At 39.6% G+C, this 17,931-nt stretch overlaps 1 protein-coding gene across 2 annotated transcripts; it reads left to right on the forward strand.

Annotated features, from left to right (window-relative positions):
- On the forward strand, positions 1-11,844 carry LOC124113021 (protein LSM14 homolog B-like). Of its 2 annotated transcripts, XM_046473258.2 has the most exons (10): positions 1-252; positions 1,976-2,142; positions 2,532-2,688; positions 6,536-6,628; positions 7,801-8,106; positions 8,898-9,128; positions 9,907-10,066; positions 10,249-10,430; positions 10,575-10,669; positions 10,812-11,844. In XM_046473258.2, exons 1-10 carry the CDS (start codon positions 132-134, stop codon positions 10,830-10,832), a joined length of 1,533 nt encoding a protein of 510 aa, XP_046329214.1. In that variant the 5' UTR covers positions 1-131; the 3' UTR covers positions 10,833-11,844. The 2 variants fall into 2 exon arrangements, with proteins under 2 accessions (XP_046329214.1, XP_046329215.1); XM_046473259.2 differs by lacking the exon at positions 6,536-6,628 and having other exon boundaries at positions 2-252.
- Positions 11,845-17,931: the final 6,087 nt, after the last annotated feature.

Genomic DNA, 17,931 nt, shown 5'->3' on the forward strand with positions numbered 1-17,931 from the left:
CACTCCTGGCGCCCTCTGGTGGATTCAAAATATTAACGCCATCTTTTTCAGAAGAACCACTAAACAATCACAGTGGTGTTCGAATCAGTAGCCATCCTCCTAATCGCCAAGCCTTTGTAGAGGTATTCACCATGAGTGGGGGAATACCATACTTAGGCAGTAGAATAAGCCTAATTTCGAAAGCAGAAATACGCTATGAGGGTATTTTGTATACTATTGATCCCAACGAGTCTACGGTTGCACTTGCCAAAGGTGAGAACCGAAGTGAAATAAACACTATTTCGTGATGTTATTTTGGTATGTTATGTGTATAACATTCTCAGTATGTTTCTAATGGAAATGGTTCGTACGTTAAATACATTGTCACTTTTATTTTCCGAAAGCGTATGGTCTAGTTAGCATACTTCGGGAGATGTCAGTTTTGACTTTTGTTTACATCATACATTGTTATCATATTTATCAGTATTTAGATGTATTATGGATGCACTTCTACGTGTGCAAAGGAGTAGTGGCATTAGCTGAATATCATTGTACAAAATACATGCCATGTTTGTTTCTTACGATACAAATTAAAGAAACAATGTCGAAATGTCAAATTATCTCCTGCAGGTTGCAAAAGACAAAGTTGTATGGTTTGAAGGTTCTGGTTCTAACAGGTATTGAATCAGATGGATGCACTTTAACGCTACGCATTAGTATCATGTGGCCAGATCTTGTTTTCATACTAGTCACTGTAAATTGTATTGCTTCAGACATATTTTATTGTGATGTAAATATATAGTCTAGTCTTTTGATTTCGCATCTGAAAGGCCAGAATCCATTGATTACTTTTGATTTGGCAATGATGTATTTTGATTATGAACATTATTCAATTATTTGCAGAAAGACAATGAGCAAGGATACACAAATAATGCTGGCCTATTTAAAACAAGAAGCAGGAGTCAAGTCTTGTACTAGCAGAACTCATATGACTAATGTATGACAGTCCATATGTAATGACTAAATTGTACTGAAAAGATTGGGAGTGGGGGGGAAAGAGCTCCAGCTAACGGACTCACTGAATTTGCCCTGAGTTCCTAAGCTGTACAATCTGCAGAAAGACTTCTGCCCCCCTCCAAAAGTTGTATATGTCAATAGTGCCATTCAATCCTTTAAATAATCTATATTTTTGAGGTGGGATATGAGCAGAAGTCTTATCCAATCTGCAAGTCCAGGCTAAGAACCTAGTGGCAGTTGATGACTTTGTTATATGAATTACCTGACCCAAGAATTTGGTACGATTAATATTACTGTGCGTCCCAAGGGACACACTATATTTTGTTTCTGCATCCATTTATTAGTACTGGATGCATATTTCTTTGTGTAAAATCCTGATGACATGGAGTATTATGGACAACAACTTTGTTATGATACATACAAACTGTTTCAGGGCTACTTCTTGTCCCTTCCGGGGGCACGGGGCACTGCTATTTGCTGTGCAGAGTTGCGTCCCTTGGGCACGCCAGAAACCTATGATTGTGGGTTCGAATTCCGGTTTGCCCCAATTTTGTTTCTAGGTTTGTCAGCACCATACCCGTGCTCGTGGCTTTCACCGATGTGGTAAAAGTCTGAGACTTGCATCACTTCGGGCATTCCTCCCACATGAAGCTGATACGCTGTGATATAACTTGAAAATTGTTAAAAGCGGCGTTAAACCCAACTCACTCATCAAGTGAATGACGAGTGGGAGTACGTGACATATATGCCTACAAATGAAGTATATCATTCAAAATTAAGCCAATTGTGACAAGATTGATATGCATAATTAAGAGGGAGCTGGTGGACATGCCAGTTGTTATAGGAGAGTGAGTACAGGGTAATGTGTTTATAATGTTTAAACAATAGATTAAATAATGACTTGATAAGTAGATTACCATGCACTCTTGAGGAAAACTCGTGATATCGATTGATTGATGGCTTGGCTTGTCTTTTTCAGTGAGGTCTTTTGGAACAGAAGATAGACCAACTGATAGACCGGTTCCTCCGCGGGATGAAATTTTTGAGTACATTATTTTTCGAGGAAGTGATATCAAGGATCTTCATGTTTGTGAACCACCTAAACCACTTTCACAAGGGTTACCACAGGATCCAGCTATTGTAAAGGTTTGTAGATATCATGGACATAAAATTGTTTGACAGAATTTATATCCTTTGTTTGAATCTCCAGAAAGTCTTTACTTGGCAAATCATCCAAATTAACATTCATGGAATTCATGATTGAATCATGGGCTTGTATGAAGACACAATCGCGTAAATTTTCTTTTAGCTAATCCTGTCGTTATTGCTACTACGGCTTCTATGTTATGTTTTGTCCTGTCTTTAAGAGTAATATTTACTTGCTCGACTTTTTTGTTTATGGTCATTCTTAACAGTTACTACATGGGAGGTGGTCTTTCATTACTATATGGGATTTCTTTTTAACCATTCAGTTTTCATTATATTCATTGATTAAACTCTTGTCAAACTTATGTGTTTAATAACATACATTTCAGTCTTCACAGCCTGCAGGGGGCGGTTCACATGCACAGACGTGTTTTGGTGCGCCAACCTATCAACCCTTTGGTGGTCCCCAACTGTATGGGCAATATGGTCAACAAAGTAGTGCAGCTAGTCAGGGCTTTGGAGGACTGTCCCAGTCAGGGGGCCCAGGTAATATAATTATTTTTGTGACATTCATTCGGTCATTTCATCAACATGCTCAAGGCTTGATTTAAGATCTTTTCAATGATCTTGCCAACCTTCATCATTGTGACATTCAAGATTAGTAGGGGATGATAGTGACTATTATTAATCAACCTCATTTCTGTTTGATCAGTGGTCAGCAAAAGTTCTTGATGAAGCCTTTGAACATCCTGTGATGACCTGGTGTTTTCTTATGGTCGAAAGATCCATATCTTCAGATGTAGATTTAGAATGTAGCCTAGTCAGCATGCACTCCTCTTTCTTTTTCTAATCATGTACTGCACTACATAGATGATAGTCTTAAAGAATGAATTGAAATAGGTATTTACATTTTTAGGGCTGAAAACTGATTGCCGTCCCTCTCCCATCAGTACCTAATCCCTGCATGAAAGCATTTAGATGTTACCATTACACCAAGAGATAGGAAGCTACATGTATGTCCCACAGGCAGACTGTACTTTTTAACAATATTAAGCCAACCGGCAGTGTTCATTCAAAAGTCGTTGTCTGGGATCCAAAATTCTCTTTCAGATTAAATCCTCCTTGGGGCACCTATTGCATTTTCCTTGCTCAAGAAAATCTACATGACATAGTTCTAACCATTTTCCTTAATAAAAAATGTTACCACACAAAAAACTTCGTTTTTGTATGATATACGACCACCCTTACGGGGCCTCACCCTCCACGGCGCGTCACGCCAGGTGGAGCAACTCTCACCCAAATCACTTTCCTCATGTCATCTGTATAAGACAGACGTGCTGTTTTTTCAACACAAGATAAATAAGAGTATCTATCGTTCGACAAGAACCATGGCTGACCAAACTGTATGTATGGTACTTTTCTTTCATTGCAAAGGCGTAATACCTGGCATTGTAAAGTTAGAGTTGTAATTATACGCCACATGTACGGTACATTTGAATTCAAATGACCGTAATGGCGTCCATATTGTAGTTCCACGGTCTGATACATGTAACACCAAGGCCATTAGAAACGGCTTTGGGTTTTGTTATATCATACAGCCTGAGGGTTCAGGCCTATTCTCAATCTGAGAAGGCTGAACAAACTTATAGAGGTACTGTCCTTCAGTGATTTCAGCTGTCGAGAGGAGAATGGCTAACATCAATACCCATACACCCCGAGTTCAAGAAATACCTGAGGTTTTCTTTCGACGGGAGGTGTTGTCAGTTTAGGATTCTACCATTCGGGATCTCCACGGCCCCAAGGGTGTTCACCAAGCTGATGTTGATTCCTGCCCAAGTGGCCAGGTCGAAAGGTCGGTTCTGCCATCAGTACCTCGACGACTGGTTACTAAGAGCTCTATTGCAATCCCTGAGTCAGATAGCTACACAAGAAGACATAGACATTCTGATCACTCTAGGGTGGATAGTCAATCTCAAGAAATCATTTCTGAGCCAAACTCAGAATCTCCAAGAGACGTGGCAGTTCCTACTATGGTGCGACTCTCCCGATTTCAGGGTGCTACCTGTTTATCTCCCGGGAGTGGACAACGTCCGTGCGGACGCTCTGTCTCGCCAGATCCTTGCTCCTCACGAGTGGAGGCTCGACCCGGGGATATTCTGGATTATCTCCCTGTTATACGGGTCGTTCCAGGTGGATCTGTTTGCGTCTGGGGGGGGAATCACCAGAGACCAACGTTCTGCTCCGGAGTCCCCGACCTCCCGACCCGAGGTCGGTGGCACCGGACGCCTTCCAGCTAGATTGGACGGACAGAGTTCTGTGGGCATTCCCACCAGTACCTCTGATTTCCAAGGTCCTGTCTCAGCTAGCCACTCAGCCTGCGCGGATGTTTGTGCTCCTGGCACCCCTTTGGTCGGCGCAGAGTTGGTTTCCAGTAATTCTCAGGTTTCTGGCTCAGCCTCCTGTTCTATTACCTTTACGACCAGACCTCCTATCCCAGAACGGGGCACTCCACCCGAATCCCAGAAGAGCGGTATTCCTGCATGAGTTGCAGACACAATACTAGCTTCGCGGAGGGATTCGACAAACGTTCAGTACGAGGATAGATGGGCCTGCTATGTGCACTGGTGTGTCGATAGAGGGATTGCAGATCCCTTTTCTGCAGATCTCGTAGCCGTGCTTGAGTTCCTCCAGTCACAACAAGATGACGGCCTGGCCGCATCGACAGTCCGGGGGTACTCTACAGCTATCGCAGCTTTTCACGTCCCTGTAGACGGGGCACTTCTGGGTGCACACCCATTAGTGCAGCGCTTTTTAGCAGGTGTGGACAGGATCCGACCGCCTGTCCGGCGGATCAGTCCCCCTTGGGACTTGTCAATCGTTCTTGATTTGCTGTCCGGTCCTTCCTTTCGGGATCTGTCGTCTCTCTCTCTTCAGCTGTTGAGCTGGAAGACAGCGTTCCTTGTGGCGGAAACGTCCGGCAGACGGGTAGGAGACATTCATGCAATGTCAGCCGATCCCGAACTAACTGTCTTGGACAGGGTCAGTATTCAGCTGCCTGACTCTTACCGTCCTAAGGTCGCACACGCCTTCCACGTGACGGCTCCTATTGAGCTACCTGCTCTTTCACAGCCTTCCTTGTCGGGGACCACTGCAAGACATGCTCATGTCTTGGATGTCCGCAGGACCCTCAAGGCCTATATCAGCAGAACTAAGGGTATCCGTAAGGATAACCAACTATTTTGCTGTTACAGCGGTAGGAAGGCTGGCTCACCTGTGAGCAAACAATCTATCTCAAGGTGGATAGTGTCAACCATTTGTACTGTGTACACGCTTCAAGGCAGGGACCCCCCTACCAGGTTGAAGGCTCATTCGGTTAGAGCAGTTCTCCGAACTGGGCAAAGTTCTACATCTCTAGCCGATTGAGCCTTCGAGATTTTAGACCGTCCTCCGGTTATACTGCTCAGTAATGGTCCGGACTTTATCTTCTGCAGTTGATAAATATCAGTCCTTACTACTCGATAATACTTGTATTTGCACACGCACTCCTTCGATCCTCGGGGACTCCCTGGCCTAGCTCAGCGCAGGTTATAGTCTCTCATGATCTACGCCCCTATATCATCCTGTCTCTAGCCCCGCCTCTCGACGGTGGTGCCTCACGATAAGGTTGGTTCCATTTATTGAACTCTATTTTATTCTGTTGAATAATCAAATACGATGTATTTGTTTACGCCTGTTGCTGACGGATGCCACTTCCTATAATTATCTTTAGGAGTCTATCTTGATGCAATAGGTGCCCCAAGGAGGATTTAATCTGAAAGAGAATTTTACAAACCTGTAGAGGTTATGAATTCTCTGATGAAATCCTCCTTGGGGCAAGGCCACCCACCTCCCCACATTCCGTCAGCATTAGACATATGGAAAGTGATTTGGGTGAGAGTTGCTCCCCCTGGCGTGACCCGCCGTGGAGGGTGAGGCCCCGTAAGAGTGGTCGTATATCATACAGAAACGAAGATTTTTGTGTGATAACATTTTTTATTAAGGAAAATGTTTACAACTATGTCATGTAGATTTTCTTGAGCAAGGAAAATGCAATAGGTGCCCCAAGGAGGATTTTATCAGAGAATTCATAACCTCTACAGGTTTGTAAAAATTTCTTCATACTATTGGAGCCATATGAATTACATGTAAAATATGTTCAAAAGAATATGGTGCCGTAACACATTGATAGAAGTTACATGATATTGAGTTGACAGACAGCCCTGAGGGATTTGTTATGTTCCTTTAACACCCTTCAACATGGAACTTGTTAATTCAAATGTGACATAGTTGTTTCTTTTTTGTGAAACTTTCAAGAAATGTGTGTGAAGTTATGGCGACGTTGTGGTTTTGTCAGGTTCCCGTGGGCCCACTCCTACTCTTAACCGAGTGTCCCCAACTATGGATCAGGGGGTTCAAGTAAGCCCTTGGCAGCCTGTCAGGAAATCTGGTAACTCCACTAACAGTTCCTGTTTGAGCTGCCCACCCAATCGTGCTCGATATCAGTACCTTGTCATGCTTGCAATATACAGTTCCTATATATCACAGCAATTAACCAGATGCAGTTTTCATCATCTTAAAATATGTTGTGCTTTTTTATATAAATCTTATGAATACAAATGAATGATATTTATGGAGTACACATTCATATTTAAAAAAAATATTTACAGCTCTTTTATTACTTGAGTAAATTGAATTTTTTCTATTTACCTAAGTAAAGGAAAATGTTTTGTACTGCAATTTTCTATAACAGTTTCATCAAAATTTAACTTAATATAACTTTGTATATAATTTCTATTCTATTTAATTAATTGAATTGTCTCTGCTGGATTGTATTAAGGCTATGTCTGCAAGCTGAAATCCGTATTTAATGTTTAATAGCTATCTGCACGTAACATACTTTATTACTACTGTTATGCAAATTTAATAATGATCAATAAAAAATTTCACTGCAACAAGCACAGTTCCAATAATGATTCAACTGTTTCCAGTTTACTAAGTTATTGATGAAGATCATTGCATGCCTCACCTGTATATGATAATGCCAATATGCACTGATCCGTGTTTACAAAGGTTTGACCTAAAATTTACCCCCTGTTTATATTTGCTGGTTGTCAATAATGGTTGTGGTCGAACATGTCTTGATTATATGTAACAAGTGCATGAGTTCTGGGAATATAAGTACATGAAATTTGAAATTTTTAATTTTTGTACAAATTCATCATACTCTTATCACCATGTTAAATGTCAGAATTGCAAAGATGTACTAAATGTAAAGCTTTGATACATATTTCATATTTAAGTTCTTGCACATTTGTGAATTGAAAAATGTCCTCATTGCATACATCATATTCTATTCAATGTCTATTTTATTAAGTCTGTCCTATATGTGACAATAGGTTTATTGCAGTTTATGCATTAATGTTTGAGTCAACTATCCCGAGCTTGTTTCTTGACACCATTTTAGTAGATTTTAGTGTTAGTATATGGATTATTACTTATTACTAGCTGAGCTATCACGACTGAACTTTTACTTTTACTTAACTTTTACTTAACTCAGGCTTGGGATGAGAGGCTAAAATCCAACTGTTATTATACATCTACATTGATTTGATGTTCTAGGTTCTCGTGGACCAACTCCTCCTCCAAACCGCAAGTCCCCAACATCGGACCAAGGAACACAAGTGTCGTCCACAACTGGAAGTGTATCAAGTATTGATAAAGTGCCAGTATCAGCTCCTCAACAGAATCAGCACAAATCACGTGAACAAAACGAGCATCGGAATGACCACCGCTATGAACATCGCTATGATAATAGGCGAGGTAGGGGTGGAGGTGGTGGTGGTGGTGGAAGAGATCGAGAGGCCGATGGCAACTATCAAAATAAACCTGTTTCAGCTACTTACTCCAGGGGACGAGGCAACAGAGGTGAGTACAAAAATAACAATATGTTAAGCTCTTTTATTAAAATGGTGTACGTAGAGGGTAAATGTTATACATTTATTCTGGGAATGCAACAAAGTGAGCTCCGAGACATGAAACTGTCTATTGCACAAAATGCAATGTTCAATAAGCATATCCAAAGAAAATGTTATTTAGGGTTATTTATTTACAATAAAATTCTTTAAATACATGTTAAACCTTGTCATAATTCTGTCCAAATTTTATTTTTATTTTTTTACTTTTCCTGCATTACTCCTTAACGTAGTAAGGTAGATCAACATTTGTGCAACCTATAACTTGAAAACTACTTCACAGACTTTTTCCAATTGTGGGTACAGTTTCTATACAAATAGGAGAGGTGCAGTGCAAAGTGTGATTTCAATAAGATATATAGACAGGATTTGGTGGTCAGGGTCGCTGACTTGGTTGTGTGGATTGATGCTCAATCACTGGATTGTCTGGTCCAGACTTGATTGTTTACAGACCACCGTCATATAGCTTGAATATTGTTGAGTGCAGCATTAAACAGAATGAAACAAACAATAGATATGTGTTGGGAGTCGAAGTTGGGGGTATTAGAGAACCCTGCTCATTTTTTGCCTTGTTTCCATTAAACTTTGGTCAAGCTGTCATATTATATTTGTATAAATACATTGTTATGGAAAACAATGTAAATGCTTTAGAAAAATATTCAAATTCTGAAAAGTAATTCTCATCTTTAGGCACACACACTTTCTTGCATGATTTGTGAGTGAAACTCCTACTGACCTATTTAGGTGGCAGTGGTCCACCAAGAGGACAAGCGAATGGTCCGCCATACCGGGGTGCAGGCGGTGGGCCAAGAGGTGGACCAAGGGGAGCACCGAGGGGCACTGGTGGAAACAGAGGAAGACCTGGCCAGCCTAAAACACCACTCAAGTTTGATGCGGAATACGATTTTGAGAGTGCCAATGCACAGTTTGACAAGGACAAGATTGAGGAAGAACTTAAGAAAAAGTTGACAATATGTAAGACAATATGTAAATTCCACATCAGTGATACATTTAAAAAGGTGTCACATAAGGGTGTCTACTCAGGTAACAGATTTGTATGTAGCCAGCAGGGATTGCTCCTTTTAAAAGTTACTGGCCTTTCTCCGAACTTACCGGCCAACAACTAAATGGTGGAGGCCACAAAGAGGCCGAACCTGAGGTCACAGAGCCACCTAGTGGGGCCCTGAAAATTTAGAACTCCTCACCCCTAGAATGCCTAGAATGCCTAGAATGCCTTTGCTTCCATTTGCCTCATTTTTGTGGTTATTTATGGGCAAATAAAGATGTTACACAGCATTACAATATGGTGGTCAGTTGTCATTCTCCTGAGATGATTGACATATCTTTCTTTGAGTTAACCATTTGACCTCATTCACCCTATTAAATATTTTCTCATCGAAATTAAATGATTCACGAGCAATAAAAAAAATAAATTTAACATACACAGAAGGGGTGAAATTTTGACTAGCCAGTCATGTACTTTACGTTTCGGCAAGTCCTTTGTAATATTAACTGCCCACAGGCCAATGGGCCATCAGTTAAATCAGGTATACTGTAATTACTTTGTACCTGATGTTGAATAAACAATATTTTATGGCCAATATATTACTGATATGTGTTAAGCTTACTTACTGCAAAAGCTATAATGAAGGCTAATATTTTATCACAGTCTGAAGTAACAAATAATGTAAGCCTCATTAGGTTGTAGAAACATATCCACATTAACACTCCCACCTGTGTTTCTTTGTTCCAGCTGATGAGAAGGTAGTGAATGGTGACAACAAAGAAGAAAAGAAGGAAGAAGGTGCTGAAGAGCCTGGTGAAGTGATTGAGGAAGATGAGGCTGTCTTTTATGATAAGACAAAATCCTTCTTTGATAACATCAGTTGTGAAGCAACAGAGAGAGCTAAAGGGTATGTGTTACGTCTTAAATTGCTTTCTGAATCTGTTTGAAAAATAATGACGGTTTAAGTAATGAATTCAGTTCCGTCTAAAATGTCGTAAATAAGTCTGTGCCTGGCTTTGAACCTTGGGCTAAAATTGCAGACTTATGTTATTTCAATAATTTTCTGCAAGCTTTGGTTCTTATCTGCAGTAATGCCAGAATGAGTTGGAGAGAGGAGAGAAAACTCAATGCTGAGACGTTTGGAGTTTCTGAAAACTTCCGTCGAAACTGGCGTGGCCGTGGCGGGTTCAGGGGTGGTTTCCGTGGGGGTCCTCGTGGCAGAGGCCGAGGTGGCGGTTATGGAGGATACGGAGGAGGTGGCGGTTATGGAGGTGAGATATGCTTTTTACACCGAGACTTAAGATAATGAAAGGTTTGCTATTTGGATGTATTCAGTCTTAATATTTCATATGGCATTAGGTGTGGAGTAAGACAATTTTGGTGTCTGTTCTGTTAAAACTATGATTATTTTGTAGGTGGAAGAGGATATGCCAGGGGTGGTCGAAGAAATCAAGGGTGGGTTGAGTATGACTACAATGCATCCATGGATCGCAGAGGCCAGACAAACAGGGTATGTTGGTTACAAATCTTTTGGAAAAAAAGATTGAACAGAAGCTGCTGTTGATACAAATATTTAACATTGTGTGTTATATTTACTGTAAAAAATCTTGTTGAAAGTTCCTTATGAGAAATCAACCATTTTCTGTTTTCAGCGAGTGGGTGTGCAGTCTTAGTTTTGTGAAATCCCAAATGACGCATGCGATAACGAAACCAACATGGCTCTAGCTTGGTGCAGGTGTATTGCTCCCTGAGGAAACATAAAACATTGGGAAAATGCATTATTGCTACTCCAGGGATTGACTTGTTCATCAAACCTACCGTACCTTCCTTGTCAACAAGAGAGACAGTCAGTCACCGACCAGTCATTTTCATCAAGTCTTCATCCACATTATTTTCTACAAACATATCCTGGTTGGAAATTCTGGAGCCATGGACAATTCCCTCAAAATTGAGTACATTGCTGTAAAAACGAGATGATTGATAAGACTCTTCTGTGCTATGTGGCTGATGCAGACTACAGTGTCATTGTGTTGAGATGTTTTTGTGATTGGATGAGAGACAAGGGGACCTGTTTGTGAGTGACCGATCTCAAACCAAGCCATTTGACCAGCCTGGTCCGAGCCAGCACAAATTTGTTTTTGACTGTTAATGCCAGAACTTGTCACCTGAATAAGCCATTTTAGTAAGAGTGACAATCTTCTGTCAGTGTAGCCACCAAATGATGGTGCTACTGCTGTTTGCAAGAGGGGCAGCATTCACTAAATACATTATGGCTGCATGGTTTTGCACTTTCGGTTAGCATTTAATCTCATTATTTCCCGTGTTAGCTGCAAACTTTAAGAGATTAGAACAAATGAATTTCTTAAACCCTTGAGGTAGAAAATGTGCAGATTTCTAATGTATTGATTCTACCATGACAGTAACCTTTGAATATTGTTCACAAAAAAAAGGATTATTTGACAGCTAATTTATTGGCGAAAAAACTCAAGTTGACGTATTTTCCTTTTGATTAAAAGTGCTTTAGTTATCAAAGTTAGACATCTGTTTTGCTCTTTTACACATTTGAGGTGCTGCTTTAGTAATATATCATTTTGGTCAAGAGATCAGTATCAGAATTGTAAATCGATGTCCAATGATTGGGCAGTTACGAGACAAATAAAATAAAACATTTGTCATTCACTGGTTTATGATGTCTTGTTTTTTATGATCAGTAATATATCAACCAAGGTCAGAAGTTTTCTTTGGTTTCATGATACCAGCACAAAGTGGGACGAGAATGTCAGTAGTCACCATTGGGTATCGAGCAGTTGGTGCATCTGGAATGGTTGCCTGCAATTATGAAATAATCGTCATCCCTTCAAATACTAGAATGTGGATTGGTCCAGTTGACATGGCAAGTGCTTTGGCAGACAAGATGTTTTTTCATCTGGTGGTGTTTCCACTGTTGGGGGGACTCTTGCTCCTTAAGAGAAAACAAGGTGGAGGTTATGTTCATATTTGTGATGCTGCACTCATTTAGCCATGTTTCATACAATCGTCAGGATATAGACAACGTTGGGCCCTATGAACATCAGGATGGATTTTTAGTGGCTATTTTGCAGTTGACCACCTAGATAATGATCATGCTATGAATGTATCAACATCACAGTTAATCGACTTGAAGGTACATCATAACTTGCATGTATGTTACCAGTACTGATGTTTTCATGCAGTACTTCCATGGTGGGGGGCACGGGTGGCCCAGTCGTCTAAGGCGCCGCAATTCACTGTGCAGAGTTGCGTCCCTTGGGCACGCCATAACCCTGTGATTGTGGGTTCGAATCCTGGTTCGCACCAATTATGTTTCTAGCTTTGTCAGCACCATACCCTTACATGTGGGTTTCACCAAAGTGGTCAACATCCGAGACCTGCATCACTTCGGGCTTTCCTACCACATTAAGCTGACACGCCGTGATATAACTGGAATAATGTTAAAAGCAGAGTTAAACCCAACTCAATCACTCCATGCTGGTGGCCCATGCTAAATCATGAATTGGCATTTCACACAATGTTGCTTTCGAGTCATATAATCTGTTCTGTAGCTCACCACTGTTAGTGTTAATGAAAATTTGTACAGATATTCACTTTGCAGTCTTTCCTGTTTATTAGTGTGAAGCTGAGATGTCCTGAAATATTGACTTACATTTTAGAAATTTCAAAATCAGATTTAAGGACAGATATTTATAAAAACTTGGAAGTAATATCTAAAGACAATTTTGGATTGAAATGTCCCTCTTTAGCAGAACGATCAATGGTGATACAACCTATTAACATATTTTTTTCCCCATATGACACATAAAGATTGAGGTATCACAATCAAATACTTAGAGTTTAAATTAGTAAAATTACTTTGCCTGATGCAGTTGCTGAATGCATGCCTGTGGCTTACCTGAATGAATCACGCTGTTGCAATACATATACTGAGGTAGGATCACTACCTTGGTTCAACGCGTTTGTATGCTCGACCTACTGGTAAGACAGGATAAGTTGAGTTGTCACCTGAAACCTGAGTTGTCACCTGACATCCACCCACTGGCGCATACCATTGTGAAAAACGGGGTAATGGTGGTCCGTGACAATACGATTGACATGTCTTGGCTAACAGTTTCAGTGGCGAGTTCCACAGCACATAATAGTACGTGCTAATGTGAGGTACCTGATGACTGAAAACGATGACAGAAAATTTGCATAGACAACAATTGAGAAGTATTGTGACAATGAAGGGAATTCATTTGCTGTAAAAAGGGAATACTTTTTGTACCCCAGATAACTATAATAAATAGTGTCATGTCATTCATCAAATGATTGTATTAACTCAATGACATACTCCTTAATCCCATGTGATTGTTTATGGGGTTTCAGCAGACAGTTAATGGAATATTGCAAAGTGGATTTATGTTGAGATAACTGGATAGTCATAATAATAGTCTCCACATTCTGAAACGGTTGTTGTATCTGATCCTCAGGTCAGACTTTTAGAGAATTCTGGTATCGATTTGTCGCACCGACCTCTTAATAGTCTTAAAGTCTCTCTTGTCACAATCCAAATATGTTTGCCCAAATTCTGTGCACCGCCTACTTTTCTCAAACATGTTTTGTGAGTTGATTCAACTTATCCTGGACCAGTAGGCTGTCGTCAATGAACATTTTGATCAGCGAGAAATAACATTGAACATAACCATGCAGCTCCGAATATTGCCATCTTTCTACCAGCTGCCCTTGAACTAAAGCCATTAAGAACAGTATATCACCAAGATTAGAGCAAATTTCAACCAATATGGAATAAGGACCAACAAATTCATTTCTTGGACTTTTTTTATTTGGAAATATTAAGAGCAGTCAACATCTGATGAATGCATGACTTCAAGTGAAATCTTAACAGTAAAACACAAGGTTGGTATAATACTGATGTTGAGACCATTCTCCTTCAAATATCTTTTGCCGCTGTGTAAAGTTTTGTAGAAATTAGAATAATAAGTCACGAGCTTATTAATATTAGGCACTAGAGTGCAAGTATCTGCAAGAAATATTAATAACCTATCAAATGTACACTTGAATAATTTACAGACTTATGAAATAAGGTCTCCCATGTAACTCTCAATCTTCAGTGTCAGATGTTGCCTGCATCTTTCATTAAATCCTGGTAAATGCCATAGGCCTTTTCATTGCTTTTATACAGTTGGGTCTACAAGACCATTCACACACAAAAACAAAGTACACAAAAAACGTGATAAATATGTAAATTTACTAAAACAGTCACAGTGGAATGCATAAATTATACAACAGATTAAACCAGACCAATATCCATGGTCATTCATTAAGAATGTGGGAAGTACGAGTTCCAGGATAAATAAAATATTAGCTGGAATCAGAGGACGGAACAGTAAGTAAAAGGATACTCTGAAAATGGGCGGATGACTTTTTCAATGTTAATGGACGGACCTGCTACAAGTACATCTACTCCAATATACAATGTATGTATCACAAGCCACCATATTTCTACATCGTATAGCTGGTCAGAGTCGGGATAGAATTAGGCATCAGGGTTTTACCACTGAAGAGTTGCAAAGCTTTCTCAGAGAAGTGTATACAGTCTGGATAAACTGTACCAACGTTCTCATCCAAAGTGAAGCATGTAAGTTATTTTTACCACTCTGAACAACAGAAAACAAAAAATGCATATTTCATGATTTAGCCATGATGTCAATGAAGCAAAGCTTGCATATAGTTATAAACACATGACCCACCAGCATAGTATTAGGTCTAGGCCCCTATCCATGAAGTGATCTTAACACTATGATTGTTGCAAGTCATCATTAAAGTATAGTAAGTTTGACCATCTTAGTGCTAAGACTGCTTTGTGGAACTGCCCAGACCAATATTTTCACTTGCTTTAATCAAGCCTGCCTAAACAATGCAAAGGACAAGTTAGGATGGGCCCTTTTTGGCCAACAGGATCTGCCTAATTTTAAGAATTCATCAAAGGTTTAAGAAATTGTTATGAATGTTATATGTCTTCACACAAATGTTATTTTCAATGAAATTGGATCTGTGTTTCTTGTTCCTTAGGAGTTAAATGTTTTCAGATGTGAGTGTGTTATTGAGTATGCCATGCCAAGAAATCTCATTTGGAACTGACAGATTTAGCCGTGAACTCACTCCATAGTGAGACAGACCAGACGTCACTCTGGAATGTCATTATATGATGATCCAATGGATGAGGTCATACGCTTCTGTGATCACTGAACTCATCTGGTAAGTACTCACCTTGGCAAAACTATATCAAGGTCGGTGTGCTAAATATTGATCATTGCGTATGTGTGGTATCCATTTTGCTAAACTTTTTCTTTTCAAATTTGGGAAAGTACTCATAAGCTTTTTGAAAGATTTCCAGTTACAATCCAATTTGTTTGTCAACCAATCCGATTGCACCACACACTCCCATTCATTTTACAATTGTTATTCACATCAATATGTCCAAGTGTTATCTTTGTACACTGGCCTAGAAATTTAGTAAAACGAGTTTTGTTAAAACCAAATGAAACAGTGGTAAAACATAGAAATAAGGCTAGAAATAACCACATAAATATATATACTTCCACATTAAAAAGTGAACACCTGAAACAGAGATACTATCACAACATGTACAGGTTTACAGAGATTTTGGCATAATATATACACAAGTAACTTCCTACTTTCTGACTTGTACAACACAAATACAAAGCATTTAATGCAGCTTCAACACCACTGTCCAGGTACACAAGCACATGACTCACAAGTTGCTACGGTGTCTAGGTTAGTCTGCATTTAATGTGGAACGTTGATGATCAGGTCATTTCAGTCATTTGATTTGGGGGTAGGGGTCTCCACATACATACATAACAGTGCTTTAGGAGTGATCATGTTGTGACTACCTGAACTCTTCCAGGCAGCAGGTTTCTGGAGTAACACACTGGTTACATCATCAATACTGTAAGAAATGAATTAACCAAGGCACAACCCAAAAGGGGCCACTTTATACTCAGATACTAGGTTGTGGTACAATTCAGTGTTATTAGCAATAGGACACTAGGATTACAATAAATATAACTGACCTTACAGTTCAATGGTTCAAAGATATGTATTTTTATACATTACTTTTATATGATGAGCCTTCAACTCTTGAAACACAGTATTAACAATATGTTGCCATCATGTGATTCTATATTCATATAAGTGATTCTATGGTGAATCTCCCCCCATGTACTGATGGATTGATAGTGTGCAGCTATATATTGTATATTATCAGATACAGTTTCAGACAATGCAGTTTGACTGGCAATAGCAACTCCAATGTAGCTTTGCTATCCTAGTTAAAAATTGAACATGAACAAATAAAATGTGTAAAGCACGAGAGGAAACAAGCAATTTCTTATTTTGTTTTTGATGACCTATTTAGATATGAAAATGAAATTAGGATATGATGAGAGAGCATGAAAAACAGCTAGCTGATAGCTAGACTCTACATGATGGGTCACAGATGTGTAATATCATACATTATGCATCACTTCCATCACAATCAGCAGTTTACCTCACAACAGGAACATCTGTTCTGTTTACAAACTTGTTTCAGGAGACGACAAGTCCTATATGTAACAAGTATATTATGCATCTAAGGAAGGGATGTTTAGAGGTTCAGAAAACAGCTGAAGAGCAGAATCGTCTGGAAATCAAATAGCCCCCAGACCCTACAAGAAAATAATATTGACTGTTTTTGTGTCATGTTTCAGAGACATAAATAACTCCCAACTTGTTTCCATGAACATGTTGAAAGTCTAAATTTCAAATTCACCTCAATGGTACTTGATTTGTAGAAGTTGAAAATAAATAAATAGAAACTGATATTCTGATCATAATTTGCAGTCAGTATAATTTGATATATTAAAGCTACTCTGAAAGTTCAGATATATTGCTGGGTGTCATATCTGTGAATACTTCTGGTACAATCTGACAGGGAAGAGAGAGTGCTCTCCCTTGGTACAATCTTCCACAAGTTCCTTCCCAGCGCGTGACACCTTCGTTACACACTTGGTAACATTTCTGCTACCAGTGTGGGCACAGCCATTACAAGAATCTTGAAATTTGCCCTCCCCTAACCCCAAATGTAGCCATGTTCATACTTTTTTTTTATGTCTTTGGGAATGGCATCATAGTTCATTTTGAAAAGGTTTACGACTGACCATGTTTTCCAGATGAATTTACTTTGTTGTTTGTATAATCAGATTGGTTCAAGATTGTAAACTAATGGAAAATCAACCAACCTCTCCCTTACATTCTTACTTTATCAATTACATGATAGTCGGGATATCGCTGTGAGGAGCTTGAATCTTCCATGGAAGAGAGTGCTCTCCCTTGGTACAATCTGACACAAGCTCCTCACAGCCATAGCCGGTTTGCCAAGCTCTCTATACTATCACTGCCACCAGTCAAGGCTCCCTAGTGTGATGGGTGGCCACAACCATGCATGGAGTTCAAGTCACAACTGACTGACCTTACATTTACAAACAAGTGATGGCAGTCATAACACCCATTACTCTTACCCTAGCTAAATTATTTTGTTTGTTTGTCATTTGGATTTCTATTTCATTTCAACTATCATGTAATTGGTATATTAAGAATTTAAGAAGGAAGTTGGTTGATTTTCAGTTCATCTGCAATCTCGAACAAAAGGTAAATTCATCTGTGAAATCCGGT

Source organism: Haliotis rufescens, unplaced genomic scaffold (assembly GCF_023055435.1).
Source record: "Haliotis rufescens isolate VD_foot unplaced genomic scaffold, xgHalRufe1.0.p SCAF_19, whole genome shotgun sequence".
NCBI classification, from domain to species: domain Eukaryota; kingdom Metazoa; phylum Mollusca; class Gastropoda; order Lepetellida; family Haliotidae; genus Haliotis; species Haliotis rufescens.

Coding starts and splice junctions, on each gene's coding strand:
- LOC124113021 (XM_046473258.2), top strand. CDS start 132: ATGAGTGGGGGAATACCATACTTAGGCAGTAGAATAAGCCTAATTTCG. Junction 2,143..2,531: donor AGGATCCAGCTATTGTAAAG/GTTTGTAGATAT, acceptor CATACATTTCAG/TCTTCACAGCCTGCAGGGGG. Junction 10,067..10,248: donor GCAACAGAGAGAGCTAAAGG/GTATGTGTTACG, acceptor TCTTATCTGCAG/TAATGCCAGAATGAGTTGGA.